General features: G+C 41.8%; 1 protein-coding gene across 5 annotated transcripts in view; it reads right to left on the reverse strand.

Annotated features, from left to right (window-relative positions):
• Window positions 1–11,396: 11,396 nt before the first annotated feature.
• PPP1R36 (protein phosphatase 1 regulatory subunit 36) overlaps window positions 11,397–19,174 on the reverse strand; it is a 34,493-nt gene continuing 26,715 nt past the window's right edge. For all 5 annotated transcript variants that reach the window (XM_060174835.1, XM_007531733.3, XM_060174837.1 and 2 more), the window contains 4 exons: window positions 15,483–15,525; window positions 12,844–13,022; window positions 12,565–12,756; window positions 11,397–11,758 (listed from right to left, as the gene is read on the reverse strand). In XM_060174835.1, the coding sequence (XP_060030818.1) occupies window positions 11,572–11,758; window positions 12,565–12,756; window positions 12,844–13,022; window positions 15,483–15,525 (601 nt within the window). In that variant the 3' untranslated portion in view covers window positions 11,397–11,571. The remainder of the gene's footprint in view (window positions 11,759–12,564; window positions 12,757–12,843; window positions 13,023–15,482; window positions 15,526–19,174) is intronic.

Genomic DNA, 19,174 nt, shown 5'->3' on the forward strand with positions numbered 1-19,174 from the left:
CCCCTCCCCCAACAAAAAAAAAGAAAAGAAAAACAAAACAAAATCCTCAGTTCTGACATGTAAATCCAACTATTAGTCTTGTCTGTTCCCTTATTTTGTTTCTCCACATCTCACATATGAGATGAGCTCATCAGAATAATACTCTTATCTTCAGATAAGGAAACAGAAGCTCTCAGATGTTAAGTAATTTGCTTGATGTTGGTTTATATGTGAAAACTGAGTCTTTCTGTCCAGATCCACATTATATGGACCCACCTAACCCAGTTTCCTGCCCTTGTCACTACATAGGAGCACCTATACAGGAAACTTCATGAGCAGGGAAGCAGTGCTGTGGTGCTTCTCCTCTCTGTCTCTCTGTCTCTGTCTCTCTCTTTTTCTCTCTCCCCCCCTTCCCTGTCTCTCATCCGCTGCAGTGGGTGTGGGTGAAACAAGTGTCTGCCAGGAGGTGGAACATTCAGGTGCAAAGCCCCAGTGTGGGATATAGAGACAATTGAAAACAAAAAAATACAGCCAGGTGGTAAGCTACAAAATTAATATTCCAACATCTGCTGCATCTCTATATGCAAATAACAAAAGGCAGAAAGAAAAGAATCCCATAGAAAGAAGGAAGTATCAAGGAGTAAATTTAACCAAAGAGGACAAAGACAGCACTGGAAGTTGTAAAACAGGCAGCATAATTAACTGGAAAGACAGTCCACATTCACAGAGGGGAAACAGACCTCTTGAGGAAGATGGGGGTGAAGCTGAGGGGCTGAGGGACTGAGGACTGAGGAATAAGTAGAGGACAGTTGGAAGGTTGAGAGGGTAAGGGGCTGAGTGGAAGTTTTGTAGGGTGGAGCTAAGGGCTGAGGGACTGAGGAGCTGAGGGCTAAGGGGCTGAGAGACTGAGGAGTTGAGGGGAGGGGCTGATTTGCTGAGGGTTTGAGGAGTAGGACTGAGGGGCAGAGGGACTAAAGGGCTGAGAGGTTTATGGGCTGAAGGGAGGGGCTGAGGGACTGAATTGCTAAGGGGTTGAGGGGCTGAGGGAGGGTGGACCATGAATCCAGGTCCCAGATTAGTGCTGACATAAAAATACAAGATATCCTCTCCTCTCCTCTCCTCTCCTCTCCTCTCCTCTCCTCTCCTCTCCTCTCCTCTCCTCTCCTCTCCTCTCCTCTCCTCTCCTCTCCTCTCCTCTCCTCTCCCCTCCCCTCCCGTTCCCTCCCCTCCTCCCCTCCCCTCTCCTCTCCTCCCCTTTCCCCTCCCCTCCCCTCCCCTCCCCTCCATTCCCCTCCTCTCCTTTATCTCTCTCTCCCTTTCATTTCTTTTCAGGAGAAAGACCAGAGCACTGCTCAGCTTTAGCTTGTGGTGGTTTCATGGGCTGAACCTGGAATCTCTGGTTTCTCTTCCTTCCTTTTTTCTTTTTCTTTCTTTTTTTAAAAAATGTATTTATCGGGAGTCCAGCTGTAGCGCAGCGGGTTAAGCACAGGTGGCGCAAAGCACAAGGACCGGCATAAGGATCCCGGTTCGAACCCCGGCTCCCCACCTGCAGGGGAGTCGCTTCACAGGCGGTGAAGCAGGTCTGCAGGGGTCTATCTTTCTCTCCTCCTCTCTGTCTTCCCCTCCTCTCTCCATTTCTCTCTGTCCTATCCAACAACGACAACAACAGTAATAACTACAACAATAAAACAACAAGGGCAACAAAAGGGAATAAATAAATAAAATAAATATTTTAAAAATGTATTTATTTATTTATTTATTATTGGATAGGGACAGAAAGAAATTGAGGAGGTGGGGGAGATAGACAGGGAAAGAGACAGAGAGACACCTGCAGCTCTGCTTCACCACTTGTGAAGCTTTCCCCATGCAGGTGGGGACTAGGGGGTTGAACCTGGGTCCTTGTGCACTGTGATTGTGCACTTAACCAGGCGTGCCACCACCTGGTCCCTCTTCCTTTTTTCAATGTACAGTCTTCTCCAACATTATGCTAGTACTATCAAGGGCTAACTCACTTAATGTCTTTTTAATATATCAATTAGTATTCATTGTTAGATTAAGACCCTCCATCTTCTGAGAACTTTTATACTATGTTGTTCATTTATCAAACCCTTTTCTGAAGGTATTGCAAAAGGAAACTGGTTTGTTCAGCACCAATGAACCCAAATGCTGAATCAGTGGGGTTTTTATTTGGCATCTGTGAAACCAGACACCACAGAAGAAGACTGGGAAATAGAGTTGCTGGCCTGAGGTCAAGGATAGAGATTCAGAGCAAGGTTCATCAGGTCTCATTTTAGAGCCTGACACAGGCATGTGACGAGGGTGTGGCATCTTGTGATGGGCACCAACTATTCCTCCTGGGATCTCTGGTGTCCATAAATCACAGACAAAGAGTGATCTGTTATTTTCTTTCAGAAAAGCCTTGGCCTTTTACCATAGGAAAACACTGAACACTCCTCTTTCAGTTGCCACTCCCCAACTCACTCCAGAAAATAAAGACTTCCTATTAATGGTACTGGGGGCCAGTTGTTATTGCCAGAAAGTTGGGCATATATACAGCTTTCCCCCCTTGAAAAGCAGCCTGAGCATGCTGGGTGGGGGACTGGGCTAGCCAGAATTATCACTGCTGCCCTCCTTGTACCCCAAGAAGGACTGATTTAAAACAAGATTTGCTGCTTAGGAAAGCATTAAGTGAGAAAACAACACTGCTGGCTGAGGGAAGACTGGAAGCGATCCCCTCACTGCTTCAGTCTGAGTCTGTAGGAACACTTTGTCCTCTTTTCTAATTTCTGTTGTTCTGTTGTGTCATGGCAACTTTCATGGAGGTGGAATTTCTTGAATTTTTCTGCATTACTTACAGTGTTCTATACTCCCACCGATTTCAAACATAAACTGGGGTAATTGCCTGCTTCTAATAGTTCTGTGATCTGAACCGGTATTACCAGAATCTTTAGAAACAGAGTTCAAAGAGTTTCCTCCTACTCCATGTATCACAGATAGGACTTCTTGTTCTGGCATTTGTTATTTTCTGTCAGAAAATGGTTTGGGCGAAATGTTTAAGAGGTATTCAAAATAAATAGATAGGGGGAGTTGGGCAGTAGCACAGCGGGTTAAGCTCAGGTGGTGCAAAGTGAAAGGACCAGTATAAGGATCCTGGTTCGAGCCCCCGCTTCCCACCTGCAGGGGAGTCACTTCACACTATCCTTCTCAATCTTCCTCTCCCCCCTCTCTGTCTTCCCCTCCTCTCTCCATTTCTCTCTGCCCTATCCAACAACGACGGCATCAGTAACAACAGTAATAACTACAACAATAAAACAAGGGCAACAAAAGGAAATAAATATTTTTTTAAAATAGGGACTGAGTGGTGACACACGCCTTTGAGTGCACACATTACAATGTGCAAGGATCTAGGTTCAAGCCCCTGTCCCCACCTGCCAGGGGGAAGCTTCAAGAGGCATGAAACAGGGAGTCAGGCCGTAACGCAGTGGGTTAAGCACACATGGCGTGAAGCACAAGGACCAGCGTAAGGATTGGAGGCCCCAGCTCCCCATCTGCTGGGGAGTCACTTTACAAGCGATGAAGCAGGTCTGCGGGTGTCTTTCTCTTCCAATGTCTATCTTGTCCTCCTCTATCATTTCTCTTTGTCCTATCCAACAACAATAATAACTACAACAACAATAAAAACAAGGGCAACAAAAGGGAAAATAAATATATAAAAATTTTTAAAAAAAGAGCCATGAAACGTTGCTACAGGTCTCTTTCTCTCTTGTTCTCTATATTCCCCGTTCCCTCTCAATTTCTTTCTGTCTCTAGTCTATAAATAAGTAAATAAAATATTAAAAATAAACATAATCTCCACTGCTATTTAACTTTTTTTTCACTCTGGTGGGAGAAATAAATTATTTACCAGGTCAGTGTCACACATGTACACTTCTCTCCCCATTAATTTTCTCATATATACCAAAATATTGCTAAGTTCTGACTTATGGTGGTTCTAGAGACTGAACCTGGGGCCTCTGGTATCTATGATGTTACTCTGAGTTGTCGATGCTGCTTTTGAAATCTTTTTGCAAAGAGATACCTCATAAACATATTGATTTAGGAATATCAGAGTTCTATGTCTACTTAGGCAAAATAATCATGCTAACAATAAAAAAATACCTTAGATATCAGTGAATGATGATGATTTATTGCTACCAGGGTTATCACTAGGGCTCGATGCCAACACTGTGAATTAAGGATACTCAAACACTAATGTGAAGAGACATGTGCACTCCTATGTTCATAGCTATATTATTCACAATAGCTAAAGAGTAGAAGCAGCCTAAATGCCCCTCAAAAGATGGCTGGCTAAAAAAAAGTTACAGGATATATACTCCATCTAATACTATTCTGCAATCAAGACATTATATTGTGTCCTTTGGGACAAAATGGATGGAACTGGAGGTGATTATACTTAACAAACTAAGTAAAGAGAAGTATAGTGAGTAAAATAATAAGTATAATAAGTAAAATAAGTAAAGAGGAGAAAGACAACTACCACATGTATTCACTCGTATGAGGAATCTAGAGATGTGATAAACATGAACTTGTGGGGGTGGGGGTGGTGGTGGTGGCGAGCAAACTGTTTCTAAGACTTGTGAGAGCTATGATGGTTATCTTTGGGAAGTGAGAGGGTGGAGCCACAGAACTGGTGGTGGGTGTGGTGTGGAACTATACGCTGTAATATTACAATCTTGTAACCTACTATTAATGACAAATTTAAAAATTGAAGGGAAAAAAAGAATCTGCCACAGATCTTCAGTAATAGTTCAACTAAATGAAACGCATTGGATTTGAGTTAAACTGGACCACTAGTACAAAACTCAAGTCTGAACATATCACATGCTATGTTATAAAGAATATTTGGGGGCGGAAGGCTGGATAGGGGCTGGGCAGTGGCATGCCAGGTTACATGCACATAGTATTATGTACAAGGACCTGCACAAGGATCCGGGCTCAAGCTCCTGGCTCCCCTCAAGCGGTGAAGCAGGTCAGCAGGTGTCTCTTTCTCTTTCTCTCTCTCTCTCTCTCTCTCTCTCTCTATCTATCTATCTATCTATCTATCTACCTGCCCCCCCTCAATTTCTCTCTGTCCTGTCAAATGAAAAAAAAAAAAGGAGAGAGAAAAAATGGCTGAAGGGAGCAGTGGATTAGTAGTGCCAGCACTGAGATTTAGCGATAACCCTATCGGCAAAAAAAAAGGGAAAAGAAAAAGAAATATTGGCAATATCACTGCAATATCAAAAGGCCAAAGAAGAAATATTCTGCACATCCAGGTTCACAATCCTTGTGGTTGGTATGTGTATTGTGTGTAAGGCATCTACATCTGAGTGCATGAGATTCTCGATTTTGTGATATAAGAATGTGATGAAATGAGGCAATTTTGAAATTGTAACTAAAATATTGTGTGAGATGTTTAGTGTAGACACCATATGTTGTTGATAGAATTGCCTCAAACTAGCACCATAAGTTTAAGATGTTTTTTTAAATGTTTGAGAAATGACTTAAGGACCTCTTTCAGGAATTGGGGTTTTGTTTGTTTCATTTTTTTGTTTTTCTTCTGTTTGTTTTGCCACCAGTGTTATCTCTGGGGCTCAGTGCTTGCATGGTGACTCCACTACTCCTGGTCCTACTTGGACCTCGTATTTGCAAGTCCAAAGCTCTGCGAACTGTGCCAGCTCTCACAGTGCTGTTTCTAAGTTTTCTTTGCAGTTTAAATAATCTCACTAGTGCAGTGGGGGACTAGACTTCTGAAAACTCATAATCTTGTAAACCATTATGAAATACAAATACAAATCATATTACATTTTAGAATTTAGCTTAAAATTGTACCCAGAGATTTTCCTCTATCCCACACATGGCCCACATTTTTGCAGGGCACACTTTGGAGAGGTTTTCTTTAGATATATTCCCCAAAGTACAAAGACTCAAACTGGGTAAGTATGCTCTCCAATTAAGATGTGACAGGGCGGGGGAGGGGGGTGAGTTGGGCCATAGCGCAGCGGGTTAAGCACATGTGGCACAAAACGCAAGGACTGCCATAAGGATACCGGTTCGAGCCCTGGGTTCCCCACCTGCAGGGGAGTCGCTTCACAGGCGGTGAATCAGGTCTGCAGGAGTCTATCTGTCTTCCCCTCCTCTCTCCATTTCTCTCTGTTCTATCCAACAATGAACGACATCAACCACAACAAGGCTACAACAAGGGCTACAAAATGGGGAAAAAATGGCCTTCAGGAGCGGTGATTCATGGTGCAAGCACTGAGCCCCAGCAATAACCCTGGAGGCAAAAAAAAAAAAAAAAGATGTGACCAGGGCCAGGCATTGGCACTTGGTAGTTTTTCTGGTTTTCAATCTTGCTAACATTTCAGCATCTTGTTCTTTTGCTCTCCCAGTAGTTGCGCTATCAATAATTAACTTGTAGCTCTTAATGAGGTCTTTCTCATTTTGTATTTGTGGTGTGGGTCATTTTTTTAATTTGTCATGTCCAATCTAAAGGGGTCAGACTGACCTTGGGATGTTAGCAATTCCACCTAATTTGGAATCATCCACCAAAAATAAGTTGCTTATACTAAACTCTTATCATGTGGAGTCACTGCAGAAAGTATTTATATAAGCCTCTCTTCCCACAAATATACTTTCCCGGATTCCAGATAGCTTAGAAGTAGTGAGTTGAGTTCATATTTTAATCCTTTCCAAGAACTGCTTTATCTGAGTTTCATGCCGGTTTAGGGAGAAACAATGAAACTTCATTTCCAAATCTGAAAAAATTTTAATGTTTTTGGAGGACAGCCAAAGTTAAATTTATTCTAAATAGAGGCAGAGTAGCAATGCTCTATGGAAGTAAAAAGCATGGCCTAAATATCTAGAACCCACTTGGAGGGGTATGCCCTTTATCTTGTGTGTAGACTGGCTTTCCTTTTTCCTTATTGCAAAAGAAAGAAAAATGTACATTCCGAGAGTAGGGCACCAAAGTAAAAACCCTGTGGTGAGGGGGAGGGTGGACATTTGGCTTTCCGGGATGGCGGGGGGGGGCGGGTGGTGGGACATAGCCATTTTCCCCCTTTTGTTGCCCTTGTTGTTGTAGCCTTGTCGTGGGTATTGCTGTTGTCATTCGTTGTTGGCTAGGACAGAGAGAAATGGAGAGAGGAGGGGAAGACAGAGAGGGGGAGAGAAAGATAGACACCTGCAGACCTGCTTCACCGCCTGTGAAGCGACTCCCCTGCAGGTGGGGAGCCGGGGGCTCGAACCAGGATCCTTACACCTTAATATATCTTTGTTTGTTAGACAAGAGACAGAGAGAAACTGAGGGGGAAAGGGAAGATAGGGAGAAAGCGACACTTGCAGCACTGCTTCCCCCCTGTAGCAGAACACTGGGGGCTTGAACCTGGATCTGTGTGCTTCACAAGATGTGAGCTCAACATGGATGCACCGCCACCCAGCTCCATATGTCACTTCTTCCATAAAATTTGCTTAATTACCAACTCAGCTATTAACAGATAAAAATCCCAATACCTACCACAAAAAAACCAAAAAAAGCAAAGCACATGGTCCTCCCTCTCATCCCACCCTCCAATCCTGTGAGAAGGCAAAGTCCATTTGTGCCTTGCCAGAGTTTCCTCAGGACTTAATGCTGTAGGTAGACCATACACAATTGCTTGTAATTCAATAAAGCAATCACTTAATACCACCTAGCCCAGCTCCCCCCACCCCAATTGTTCTTTAATGGATACATATTACAGTGTGAGTCCTGTGATGACAGGCCACCTCCTCACTTTATTCTTTGTGTGCAATGACACAAGAGTTTTGAATTCTCAAACAGAAACTTAAATCCTAGACTGGCAACATCCTAGGCTCCTGACTTGAAAATTCAGCAATACAACCATCACATTTATTTTCCTGGCTTGCTATAAGAATTAGTGAGGGAAATGTCTAGTTCTAAAATCCACCCAAGTGTTATTTATTTACTTACTTACTTATTGATTGATTGATTGATTGATTTTTATTGCCATCAGGTTTACCTCTGGGGCTCAGTGCCAACAGTAAGAATCTACCACTCCTGGTGACCAGCGGGGGCTCAAACCTGGGTCCTTGCACATAGTAATATGTGCGCTTAAGGAGGTATGTCACCACCTCCCCCAGCTCCCCCCCACCCCAATTGTTCTTTAATGGATACATATTACAGTTTGAATCCAGTGATGACAGGCCTCCTCCTCACTTTATTCTTTGTGTGCAATGACACAAGAGCCTTGAATCCTCAAATGCTCCATCTGTGCCTTTTAAAGCTGCATTAGTGTGTGATTATCAGCACATGATAAGGGATGTGAGTGGAGGGAAAGGGGTGAGTGGTGTGGAGGAGGAGATAATTATTCCCAAGTTAGGCAACAGCGTTTGGGTAGAAATCAGCACATTTATCCAGTCAGTGGGCTCAGAGAAACTGCACTAAAAACACATTCGTGCTTTCACCTTCTGCCATGCCCACGTGAGGTCCATCTGCTCTGCTTGTAGCAGTCAAAAGCTGATTCCAGTTGTCTGAGCATGTAGAGAATTTACTGCCCCTTTTCCCCCTCAGGGGTATGATTTTTATTTATATAATTAACATTCTCACATATGCTTTGGTCTGTGCTTTCTGTACAGTAAAAAGATTGAGGAGAGGATGGAATACCAGTCCAGTCACTATCACATCTGGTAGGATATGGAGACCTGATACTACTCATGCTTCTCGTTTTCCTTTCTGTTGCTATTTTTCCTTTATGTAAATATTAAAGTTTGGGGGGCCAGGTGGTAGTGCACTGGGTTAAGAGCACATAGTATGGAGTACAAGGACCATAAGGATCCTTTCAAGCTGTTGGTCCTGCTCTTCGAGTCCTCCAACTTAATGTTGAGGGGCTGTCCTTCGCCAAACGTGTTATCTTCGCCCACCCTGTCCAACGCTTGACGTCTCGTCACCCAATCTGGTCCCCTACGCCTACACTGATCTTCTCTGTTCCAGACTCTTGGAAACAGAGTTGGCAGTCAGCTGAGGTAAAGAACAAACACCTCATCACAGACCCCTGCAAGCGTCAACCCGGCTTTGACCTAGCACGTTATGATTGGGCCCTCCTCAATCGCTATCGAACAGGCCATGGCCGGTGCACCGCTATGTTCCACCGCTGGGGAGCCAGAGACGACCCGAACTGCCCCTGCGGCTACAGACAGACTATGACCCACATAGTCAACGACTGCCACCTCTCCAGATTCAAAGGAGGTCTCGAAACTTTACATCAGGCTCAACCTGACGCTGTTGACTGGCTATGGAAGAAGGGCAAATGCTAGAAGAAGAAGGATCCTGGTTCGAGCCCCAGGCTCCCTACCTGAAGGGGCGGGGTGGGTCGCTTCACAGCGGTGAAGCAGGTCTGCAAGTGTCTTTCTGTCTGTCTATCTCCCTCTCCCACTCTCAATTTCTCTCTGTCCTATCTAATAAATTTTTTTTTAAAAAGCCTTCAGGAGCAGTGGATTCATAGTGCAGGCACCAAGCCCCAGTGATAACCCTGTAGGCCAAATAAAAATAAACATTAAAGTTTTGTACCTTTTAAAGAGAAAGGGAGGCTCATAAAAATACAATAAAACTGGAAGTCGGGCTGTAGTGCAGCGGGCTAAGCGCAGGTGGCGCAAAGCACAAGGACCGGCATAAGGATCTCGGTTGGAACCCCGGCTCCCCACCTGCAGGGGAGGCGCTTCACAGTCGGTGAAGCAGGTCTGCAGGTGTCTATCTTTCTCTCCTCCTCTCTGTCTTCCCCTCCCTCTCTCCATTTCTCTCTGTCCTATCCAACAACGACAACAACAATAATAACTACAACAATAAAACAAGAAGGGCAACAAAAGAGAATAAATAAAATAGATATTTAAAAATTTTTTTAAAAAATACAATAAAACTATCACACTTGGGAGTCAGGTGGTAGCACAACAGGCTAAGCACACGTGGTGCAAAGCACAAGGACCGGCGTAAGGATCCCCGGTTCAAGCCCCCGGCTCCCCACTTGCAGGGGAATCCCTTCACAGGCGGCGAAGCAAGTCTGCAGGTGTCTGTCTTTCTCTCCCCCTCTGTCTTCCCCTCCTCTCTCCATTTCTCTCTGTCCTATCCAACAACGACGACATCAATAACAACAACAATAATAACTATGACAACAATAAAAACAACAAGGGCAACAAAAGGGAAAATAAATAAATTTAAAAAAATTTAAAAAACTATCACACTTAACAAATTTGCCAAATATTTTCTTAATAGTATATATTAAATGTCCTCTTATTATTAAATTCCTATAGATATGCTTGTACACACATATAAATATATATATATATATATATATATATACATATATATGTAGAGAGATTGAGAGAGAGATATACAACAGAATGACTGACTTGTTCAAGTCAGGACCCAGCAAGGTCCATGCATTGCATTTGACTGATAGTTAAAAAGCAAATCTTTCTTATTCTAAAGCTTCCCTTTACCTCCCTCCCCCCATTTTGTTGAACAACAGGATAATATTTGTTCTGTAGAGTCCACTCATTTTCAAATATTTTATTGAATGCCTATAGTGTTATTTAAAATGTTCTTTTGGGGGCTCACCTGGAAGAGTGCACATGCTACCATGCTCAAGGACCTGAGTTCAAGTCCCTGGTCCCCTTCTGCAAATTCACTAGGTGAAAATGGAATCATATGTGTGTGTTTTATTTACCTTTTTAAAATTTTTTATTATCTTCATTTATTTTTTGTATACAGACAGAAATTGAGAGGGAAGGGAGAGGTAGAGAGGGTGAGAGACAGAGAGATACCGACAGCATAGCTTCACCACTTGTAAAGCTTTCCCCCTGCAGGTAGAGACTGGGAGCTTGAACCTGTTTCCTTGCGCTTTGTGACTTGTGCGCTCAATCAGGTGCACCACCATCTGGCCCCTTAGTTACTTTTTCTACCACTCAGTTCTGAGAACAGGTTCTGGTTTGAAGATCTTTTTTCCATACGTAATTCAGCACAAAGCTTTGGATGGAGCAAGAATTCAATATGTATTCACTACTAAGTAAACAAATAAAAGAATGAATGAAACATATATGTAAAAAGCTTCAAAATGAATCAGACAGACTTTATATCCCAATGCAGATGTAGTTATAGCTATAGAAATATTTCTGGTTAAAATAATTTAATTTTCCTTTTTATGAATTTTTGGTTTCTAATGTACTAGAGATACTCTCCTGTAGGAAAAAATAAACTTAGAAACCATTGGAATATTTCTTCACTAGCCCACTTGAACACTGCTTAAGTACCCTACTATATTACTATAAACAGTTGCATAAGCTACCAATGTAGTTAATAAATGCCAAAAGGAATGAACTTCTCAAGAGATTTTTGGGGATACTTTAATGGTCGAACTTTTAACAAATGTGAACAAATTTCAGAGTTTAACAATAGCAGTAGTCCAACATATTGGTCCAGTATAATTACTTTATATAAGTAATTAAGCTAAAGTAGTTTCTTCCTAATACAAGGACTTAGTTACAGAAATGGAATGTACCAGCTCATTTGGGGAATGTTGTTTGCGGGGACAATGTTTTCATGACTAAATCCAGTGTATCCTGAACCTTCATGTTGTTTCTTTCTATGAGGGAAGAGTTTCTCCCACCTGAATTTGTGTTATCTTCAGGATCAAGGGGCAGAAGGGTATGGGGATTGAATTGACTTCGAGGCTCTCCCAAGATTCCAACTCTGTGAAAAGAATTATTGGATTAGAGGAAATAGTGAGACCAAAGCCTAAAGTATGTGGTTATGGCTGTGGTTGTGCTTGCCTGTGTGTATGTTTGTATATACAAGGGAAGTAATACAGAAACAGAAATATCTGTGTATTTCACATAGCCAAACACCTGTTTCCATGAACCACCACTGTAGTCTCAAATATGAGTCCAAAATGTATCCATTAGCAAAAATTTTGTACTGGTCTTTCTCAAATTCCCCAAAGATGATTCTTCTTCTGGAAAAACCTCAGCTTTATAAAGTCTACTATGCAGTCCTTCAATTAAAAATTACTTGAAATCTAGCATAACTTTCTAGTATTTTTTTTTCTATTCTAGATGAGCATACCAAAAGTTGGTCTGCAAAGGAAACAGATGGTAGGAAGTTGTAGCTTTTATCTTTGTTACAGTTTTTTTTTTAATATTTATTCCTTTTTGTTGCCCTTATTATTTATCGTCATTGTTGTTGTTACTGCTGCCGTTGTTGATAGGTAGGACAGAGAGAAATCGAGAAAGGAGGGGAAGACAGTGAGGGGGAGAGAAAGATGGACACCTGCAGACCTGCTTCACGGCTTGTGAAGCGACTCCCCAGCAGGTGGGGAGCCAGGGGCTTGAATCTGGATCTTTACACCGGTCCTTGTGCTTTGCACCACCTGCACTTAACCTGCTGCACTACAGCCCAACTCCCTTTGTTACAGTTTTATGGCAGAGGCACGATGTCTGAGGCCCTGTCCCTCCTGAGTCTTAACACTTGGAGTTATTTTTCTTCCCTGGACTACTTACATTTCCATGGGAACAGAGTCCAAACACTCCATGTGTGTTTGCATCTGGGTTGAGTGTTTGGTGCCTACTTGATGATGCTTTTTATCAAGGACACTTAGAGCTTTTTCTCTGAGAGATGGCAGCAGAGTAGACATGACTGGAGACCGCATGTAAATGGCTTTTTTAATCGCTGGGCGTCTTGCCATCATTCTCCTATGGGCAGAAAAGGGAGAGACATTTAGGTCACATCATCCTATGTTCTCAAAAAATCCATTCGCTTAGGAATATCAAAATTCAGACCTGAATTGTACAAATGTCATGCGTTTCTTTTCCCCTCCTAATTCTTCATCCTCACGTTTCCTTCGAGGAATGTTGAACATATTGGTACGAAAAAGCCTCCCTATTTCTTCCTCAATCTCTACAAACTGTTGGCGTCGGAAGACAATCCAAGCTATGTATGTACAGAAAGTATAAAAGGACTAGGACAGAAAACAAACAAGATTCACAATCCATAGCAATGATATGATATATTCTTTTTTATTTTTATTTATTTTTGTTGACACCAGGGTTGTTGCTGGGCTCAGTGTCTGCACAATGAATCCACCATTCTCAGAAGCCATTTTTCTTTTCTTTTTTTTTTTTTTAATTTGACAAGACAAAGAGAAATTGACAGGAGGGGGGAGAAGATAGAAAGGGAGAAAGAGAGACACCTGCAGAACTGCTTCACTACTTGTGAACATCCCCCATGCATGTGGGGAGAATGGGCTTGAACCCAAGTCCTAAAGCATGGCAATATGTACTCTTTTTTTTTTTTTTATTGGGGAATTAATGTTTTACATTCAACAGTAAGTACAATGGTTTGTACATGCATAACATTCCCCAGTTTCCCATATAACAATACAATCCCCACTAGGTCCTCTGAATCCTTCTTGGACCTGTATTCTCCCCACCCAACCACCCCAGAGTCTTTTACTTTGGTGCGATATGTCAATTCCAGTTCAGGTTCTACTTGTGTTTTCTTTTCTGATCTTGTTTTTCAACTTCTGCCTGAGAGTGAGATCATCCCATATTCATCCTTCTGTTTCTGACTTATTTCACGTAACATGAATTTTTCAAGGTCCATCCAAGATCTGCTGAAAATGGTGAAGTCACCATTTTTTACTGCTGAGTAGTATTCTATTGTGCATATATACCACAACTTGCTCAGCCACTCATCTGTTGTTGGACACCTGGGTTGCTTCCAGGTTTTGGCTATTACAAATTGTGCTGCCAAGAACATATGTGTACACAGATCTTTTGGGATGGATATGTTGGGTTCCTTAGGATATATCCTCAAGAGAGAAATTGCAGGATCATAGGGTAGGTCCATTTCTAGCCTTCTGAGAGTTCTCCAGACTGTTCTTCACAGAGGATGGACCAATTTACATTCCCACCAGCAGTGTAGGAGGGTTCCTTTGACCCCACAACCTCTCCAGCATTTGCTGCTGTTACCTTTTCTGATGTATGACATTCTCACAGGAGTGAAGTGGTATCTCACTGTTGTCTTTATTTGCATTTCTCTGACAATCAGAGACTTGGAGCATTTTTTCATGTGTTTCTCAGCCTTTTGGATCTCTTTTGTGGTGAATATTCTGTCCATGTCCTCCCCCATTTTTGGATGGGGTTATTTGTTGTCTTGTTGTTGAGTTTGGCAAGCTCTTTATATATGTTGGTTATTAAACTCTTGTCTGATGTATATGCCATGTAAAGATCTTCTCCCATTCTGTGAGGGGTCTCTTGGTTTGGATAGTGGTTTCTTTTGCTGTGAAGAAGCTTTTTAATTTGATGTAGTCCCATAGGTTTATACTTGCCTTAGTCTTCTTTGTAATTGGATTCATTTCATTGAAGATGTCTTTAAAATTTATGTGGAACAGAGTTCTGCCAATATATTCTTCTAAGTATCTGATAGTTTGTGGTCTAACATCCAAGTCCTTGATCCACTTGGAATTTACTTTTGTATTTGGTGAAATACAGTGGTTCAGTTTCATTCTTCTGCATGTTTCAACCCATTGTTTCCAACACCATTTGTTGAAGAGACTCTGCTTTCCCCATTTAATAGTCTGAGCACCTTTGTCAAAGATTAGATGTCCATAGGTGTGGGGGGGCAATATGTACTCTTAACAGGGTGCGCCTCCTCCCAGGCCCAATAAATAAACTACCTGTCTGCTTAATAATGAAAAGTAGACAAGCAACCCACTTTTTTTTAATTCCCGAGAAAGGGATCAGGCAGTGATGCACCTGATTAAACACACACGTTACCATACACAAGGACCCAGGTTCAAGCCCCTCTTCCCCACCTGTAGTGAGGAAAGCTTCACCAGTCATGAAGCAGTACTGCAGATGTCTCTCTTTCTCCCTCTCTATTCTCCCTCCCCTCTCAATTTCAATTTATCTACTATCATAAAAAAATAAAATGGGGGGGGGATGAGAAGAAAAAAAGGAAGGAAGAAAAAATGGCCTCAGGGAGAAGAGAATTCCCCCAACAATAATACTTGTAGGGCAGAAAGAAAAGAAAGAAAGAAAGGAAGAAAGAAAGAGAGGAAGAAAGAAAGAAAGAAGAGAAAGAGGGAAGGAGGAAGGACGGAAGGAAGAAAGGAGGGAGGGAGCAAGGAAATGAGGGAAATAACATAATGGTTATGCAAAGAGACTCTCATGCCCGAAGCGCCAAAGTCTCATGTTCAATCCCCCACACCACCATAAACCAGAGCTAAGCAGTGCTCTGGTTAAATAAATAAATAAATAAGTTCCTGAGAAAATCTGGGGAAATATACACATGTTCAGTTTCGCAGGAGGAAAATCAAACAAAAAATGTAAAATGTGCTATATATCTTGCTAACATCCTTTCTAGTAAATGACTACATGTTTCATGTCAAAGAAAAAAAATAAAATAAGTGACTCACCTCAAAGAATTTCCAGTCTTTTTGTGTGTCTGATATTTTCTCCCTGCAGTGTAACAAAACACAGTTATAGGTTGAGAAGAAGTGCAGTCTTTTGGTAATCTAGGCAAGTTCTTATCTTCAAAATGTCCCTTTGAAGGATGATTCCTTGTGACCCAGAGGTTATTAAGCCACACAAATTCTGTCAGTAAGCAGTGAAAGACAAGTCCAAATATATTTTTCATTTTTATTTGAAGAAGCAGAAAGAAGAGAGTGAGTGGGAGAGAAGAATAGAATCGAGAAAGTACACATTGCTTCTCCGGTGCTTTCTGTGGTGCTCCCACATGGTGTCAGGGCTCAAACCCAGGGCCTTGTGCATGCTAAGGTATGTTCTGTACTGAGTGAACTATTTCATAGCCACTGGTATCTTTTTAGGTTTTTCAGATGAAAAATATTTTACTTCCTAGGTTTTTCAGATGAAAAATATTTTAGTATTTGTCCAAATGTTTGCAATATGGTCAATGTATGTCCCTGGGGAGGTGACTGAGTTGTAGAGCACAGAACTTACATGTCTGATACCCCAGGTTTGATTCCTGGTACATGTTCCAGAGTGATCCTCTGGTCTTGGTCTCCCCTTCATAAAATATATAAAATATGGGAGTCGGGCTGTAGCGCAGCGGGTTAAGTGCAGGTGGCACTAAGCTCAAGGACCGGCGTCAGGATCCCGGTTCAAACCCCCGGCTCCCCACCTGCAGGCAGGTCCCTTCACAGGCGGTGAAGCAGGTCTGCAGGTGTCTTTCTTTCTCTCCCCCTCTCTGTCTTCCCCTCCTCTCTCCATTTCTCTCTGTCCTATCCAACAACAACGACATCAATAATAACTACAACAATAAAACAACAAGGGCAACAAAAGGGAATAAATAAATAAAATTTTTAAAAATATATATATATAAAATATATAAATATCTTAAAATGTTAATAAGTATAAATTTCAGGGGTCAGGTGGTGGCGCACCTGGTTGTGTGCACATGTTACAATGTGCAAGGACCCCGGTTCGAGCCCCCAGTCCCCACCTGCAGAGGGAAAGCTTTGCAAGTGGTGAAGCAGGGCTGTAGGTGTTTTTCTGTCTCTCTCCCTCTTTATCATCCCATTTGTTCTCAATTTCTAGCTGTCTCTATCCAATAAATAAATAAAGATAATACAAACTTAAAAATAAATATAAATTTCAAATAAAGAAGTCAGCAAGAAAAAAATATTCTTCTAGTGATATGAGTGCTGGGATGGTGAGGAGAGTAGAAAGATGTTGAAGAGGTAACATGAGGTGATAATGAGTATGGAAGTAGAAACCTGGGAGGTTAGTCTATAATGAAGGGAGATTAAAAAAAATTATTGAAACTGGTTATCAGCACTGTATACAAAAAAAGAAACAAATAAAACAAAGGTCCATGCAATCAATAGACCAGGGACAATAGTGTGCTCTTTCTTCTGGATGAGGTATGCATACTGTGCCTTGTCTCTTAAAGACAGGAATCTATCCATGCAACCAAAAAGCTATGGAAACAAGAGTTTTCCATAGGAACTCTCAGAAGGCTAGAAATGGACCTACCCTATGATCCTGCAATTCCTCTCCTGGGGATATAGCCTAAGGAACCCAACACACCCATCCAAAAAGATCTGTGTACACATATGTTCTTAGCAGCACAATTTGTAATAGCCAAAACCTGGAAGCAACCCAGGTGTCCAACAACAGATGAGTGGCTGAGCAAGTTGTGGTCTATATACACAATGGAATACTACTCAGCTATAAAAAAATGGTGACTTCATCATTTTCAGCAGATCTTGGATGGACCTTGAAAAATTCATGTTAAGTGAAATAAGTCAGAAACAGAAGGATGAATATGGGATGATCTCACTCTCAGGCAGAAGTTGAAAAACAAGATCAGAAAAGAAAACACAAGTAGAACCTGAACTGGAATTGACATATCGCACCAAAGTAAAAGACTCTGGGGTGTGTAGGGGGGAAGAATACAGGTCCAAGAAGGATTCAGAGGACCTAGTGGGGGTTGTATTGTTATATGGAAAACTGGAAACTGTTATGCATGTACAAACTATTGCATTTACTGTGGAAAGTAAAACATTAACTCCCCAATAGAGAAAAAATTTTTAAAAGTTTTCCATAGATTGTTTCATATATAAAAATATCAAACAACAAAATCTTGCAGAAAGTTTTCAGGACAAGCCTCAACATCTTTCTGAGCCACCTGAAGCCTCCACTTGACAAGGATGTTTATGTGGTATTTCTACCCTGCCGAGGCTTCCACCAGCTGAAACTAGAGACCATGCAGACTGCTAAGCTGAAGAGGAAACACAATTAGAACCTGAACTGGAGTTGGTGTATTGCACCAAAGAAAGAATAGGGGAGCTTCCAATGGAGGGGATGGGACACAGAACTCTTGTGGTGGGAACTGTATAGAATTGTACTTGTTATCTTTTTTTTTTAATATTTATTTTATTCCCTTTTGTTGCCCTTGTTGTTTTATTGTTGTGGTTATTATTGTTGTTGTCGTTGTTGGATAGGACAGAGAGAAATGGAGAGAGGAGGGGAAGACAGAGAGGAGGAGAGAAAGATAGACACCTGCAGACCTGCTTCACCACCTGTGAAGCGATTCCCCTACAGGTGGGGAGCCGGGGTTCGAACCGGGATCCTTATGCCGGTCCTTGTGCTTTGCGCCACCTGCGCTTAACCTGCTGCACTACAGCCCGACTCCCTGTACTTGTTATCTTACAGTCATGTTATATATTATTAAACCACTAATTCAAATATATATGTTTTGCCTTCAGGGTTATTGCTGGGGCTCAGTGCCTGCACTATGAATCCACTGCTCCTGGAGGTCATTTTTTCCATTTTGTTGCCCTTGTCACTATTGTTATTGTTATTGTTATTGTTGTTGTTGGATAGGACAGAGAAATCAAGAGAGGGAGGGAAGACAGAGAGGGGGGAAGAAAGGCAGACCCCTGCAGACCTGCTTCAATGCAAACGAAGTGACCACCCTGCAAGTGGAGAGCTGGGGGCTCAAAGCCAGGATCCTTAAGCCGGTCCTTGTACTTTGCGCCATGTACACTTAACACACTGCGCTACTGCCCAGCCCCCTAAAAATATATTTAAAAAAAAGAATACTCTCAGGTGGGTAAATGTTAGGGGAAGATGACTAGAGGGCTCTGAATTCCAATTCCATGAAGACCCATAGAGAGAAGAGGAAAAATAAAAAAGGATCTACCCATGAAAGCTAATAAATTAGAAAACTAGAGGGCAGGTGGTGGCGCAACTGGTTGAGCACATGTATTACAATGCGCAAGGACCCAGGTTCAAGCCCCTGGCCCCCACCTGCAGGGGGAAAGCTTTGCGAGTGGTGAAACAATGCTGCAGGTGTCTCTCTGTCTCTCTCCTTCTCTATCACCCCCTTCCCTCTTGATTTCTGGCATTCTCTATCCAATAAATAAAGATAATTTTAAAAAACTATTACCTTGGTATTAATAAACTTAGATTTATCTACAAATTAAAAAAATAGTAGGCACAGTAAAAAAAAATAAATAACATGATAAATTAATTAAAATAATACATTTATTGGGCCAAGTGTCAAAATTGCTATCATTTAAGAAAGCAGTCAATATTTTAAGCTGTTAAAATATTTTATTCATTTAAAAACTTCTTTGAAATG

This window comes from Erinaceus europaeus, chromosome 16 (assembly GCF_950295315.1).
Source record: "Erinaceus europaeus chromosome 16, mEriEur2.1, whole genome shotgun sequence".
Classification (NCBI taxonomy): domain Eukaryota; kingdom Metazoa; phylum Chordata; class Mammalia; order Eulipotyphla; family Erinaceidae; genus Erinaceus; species Erinaceus europaeus.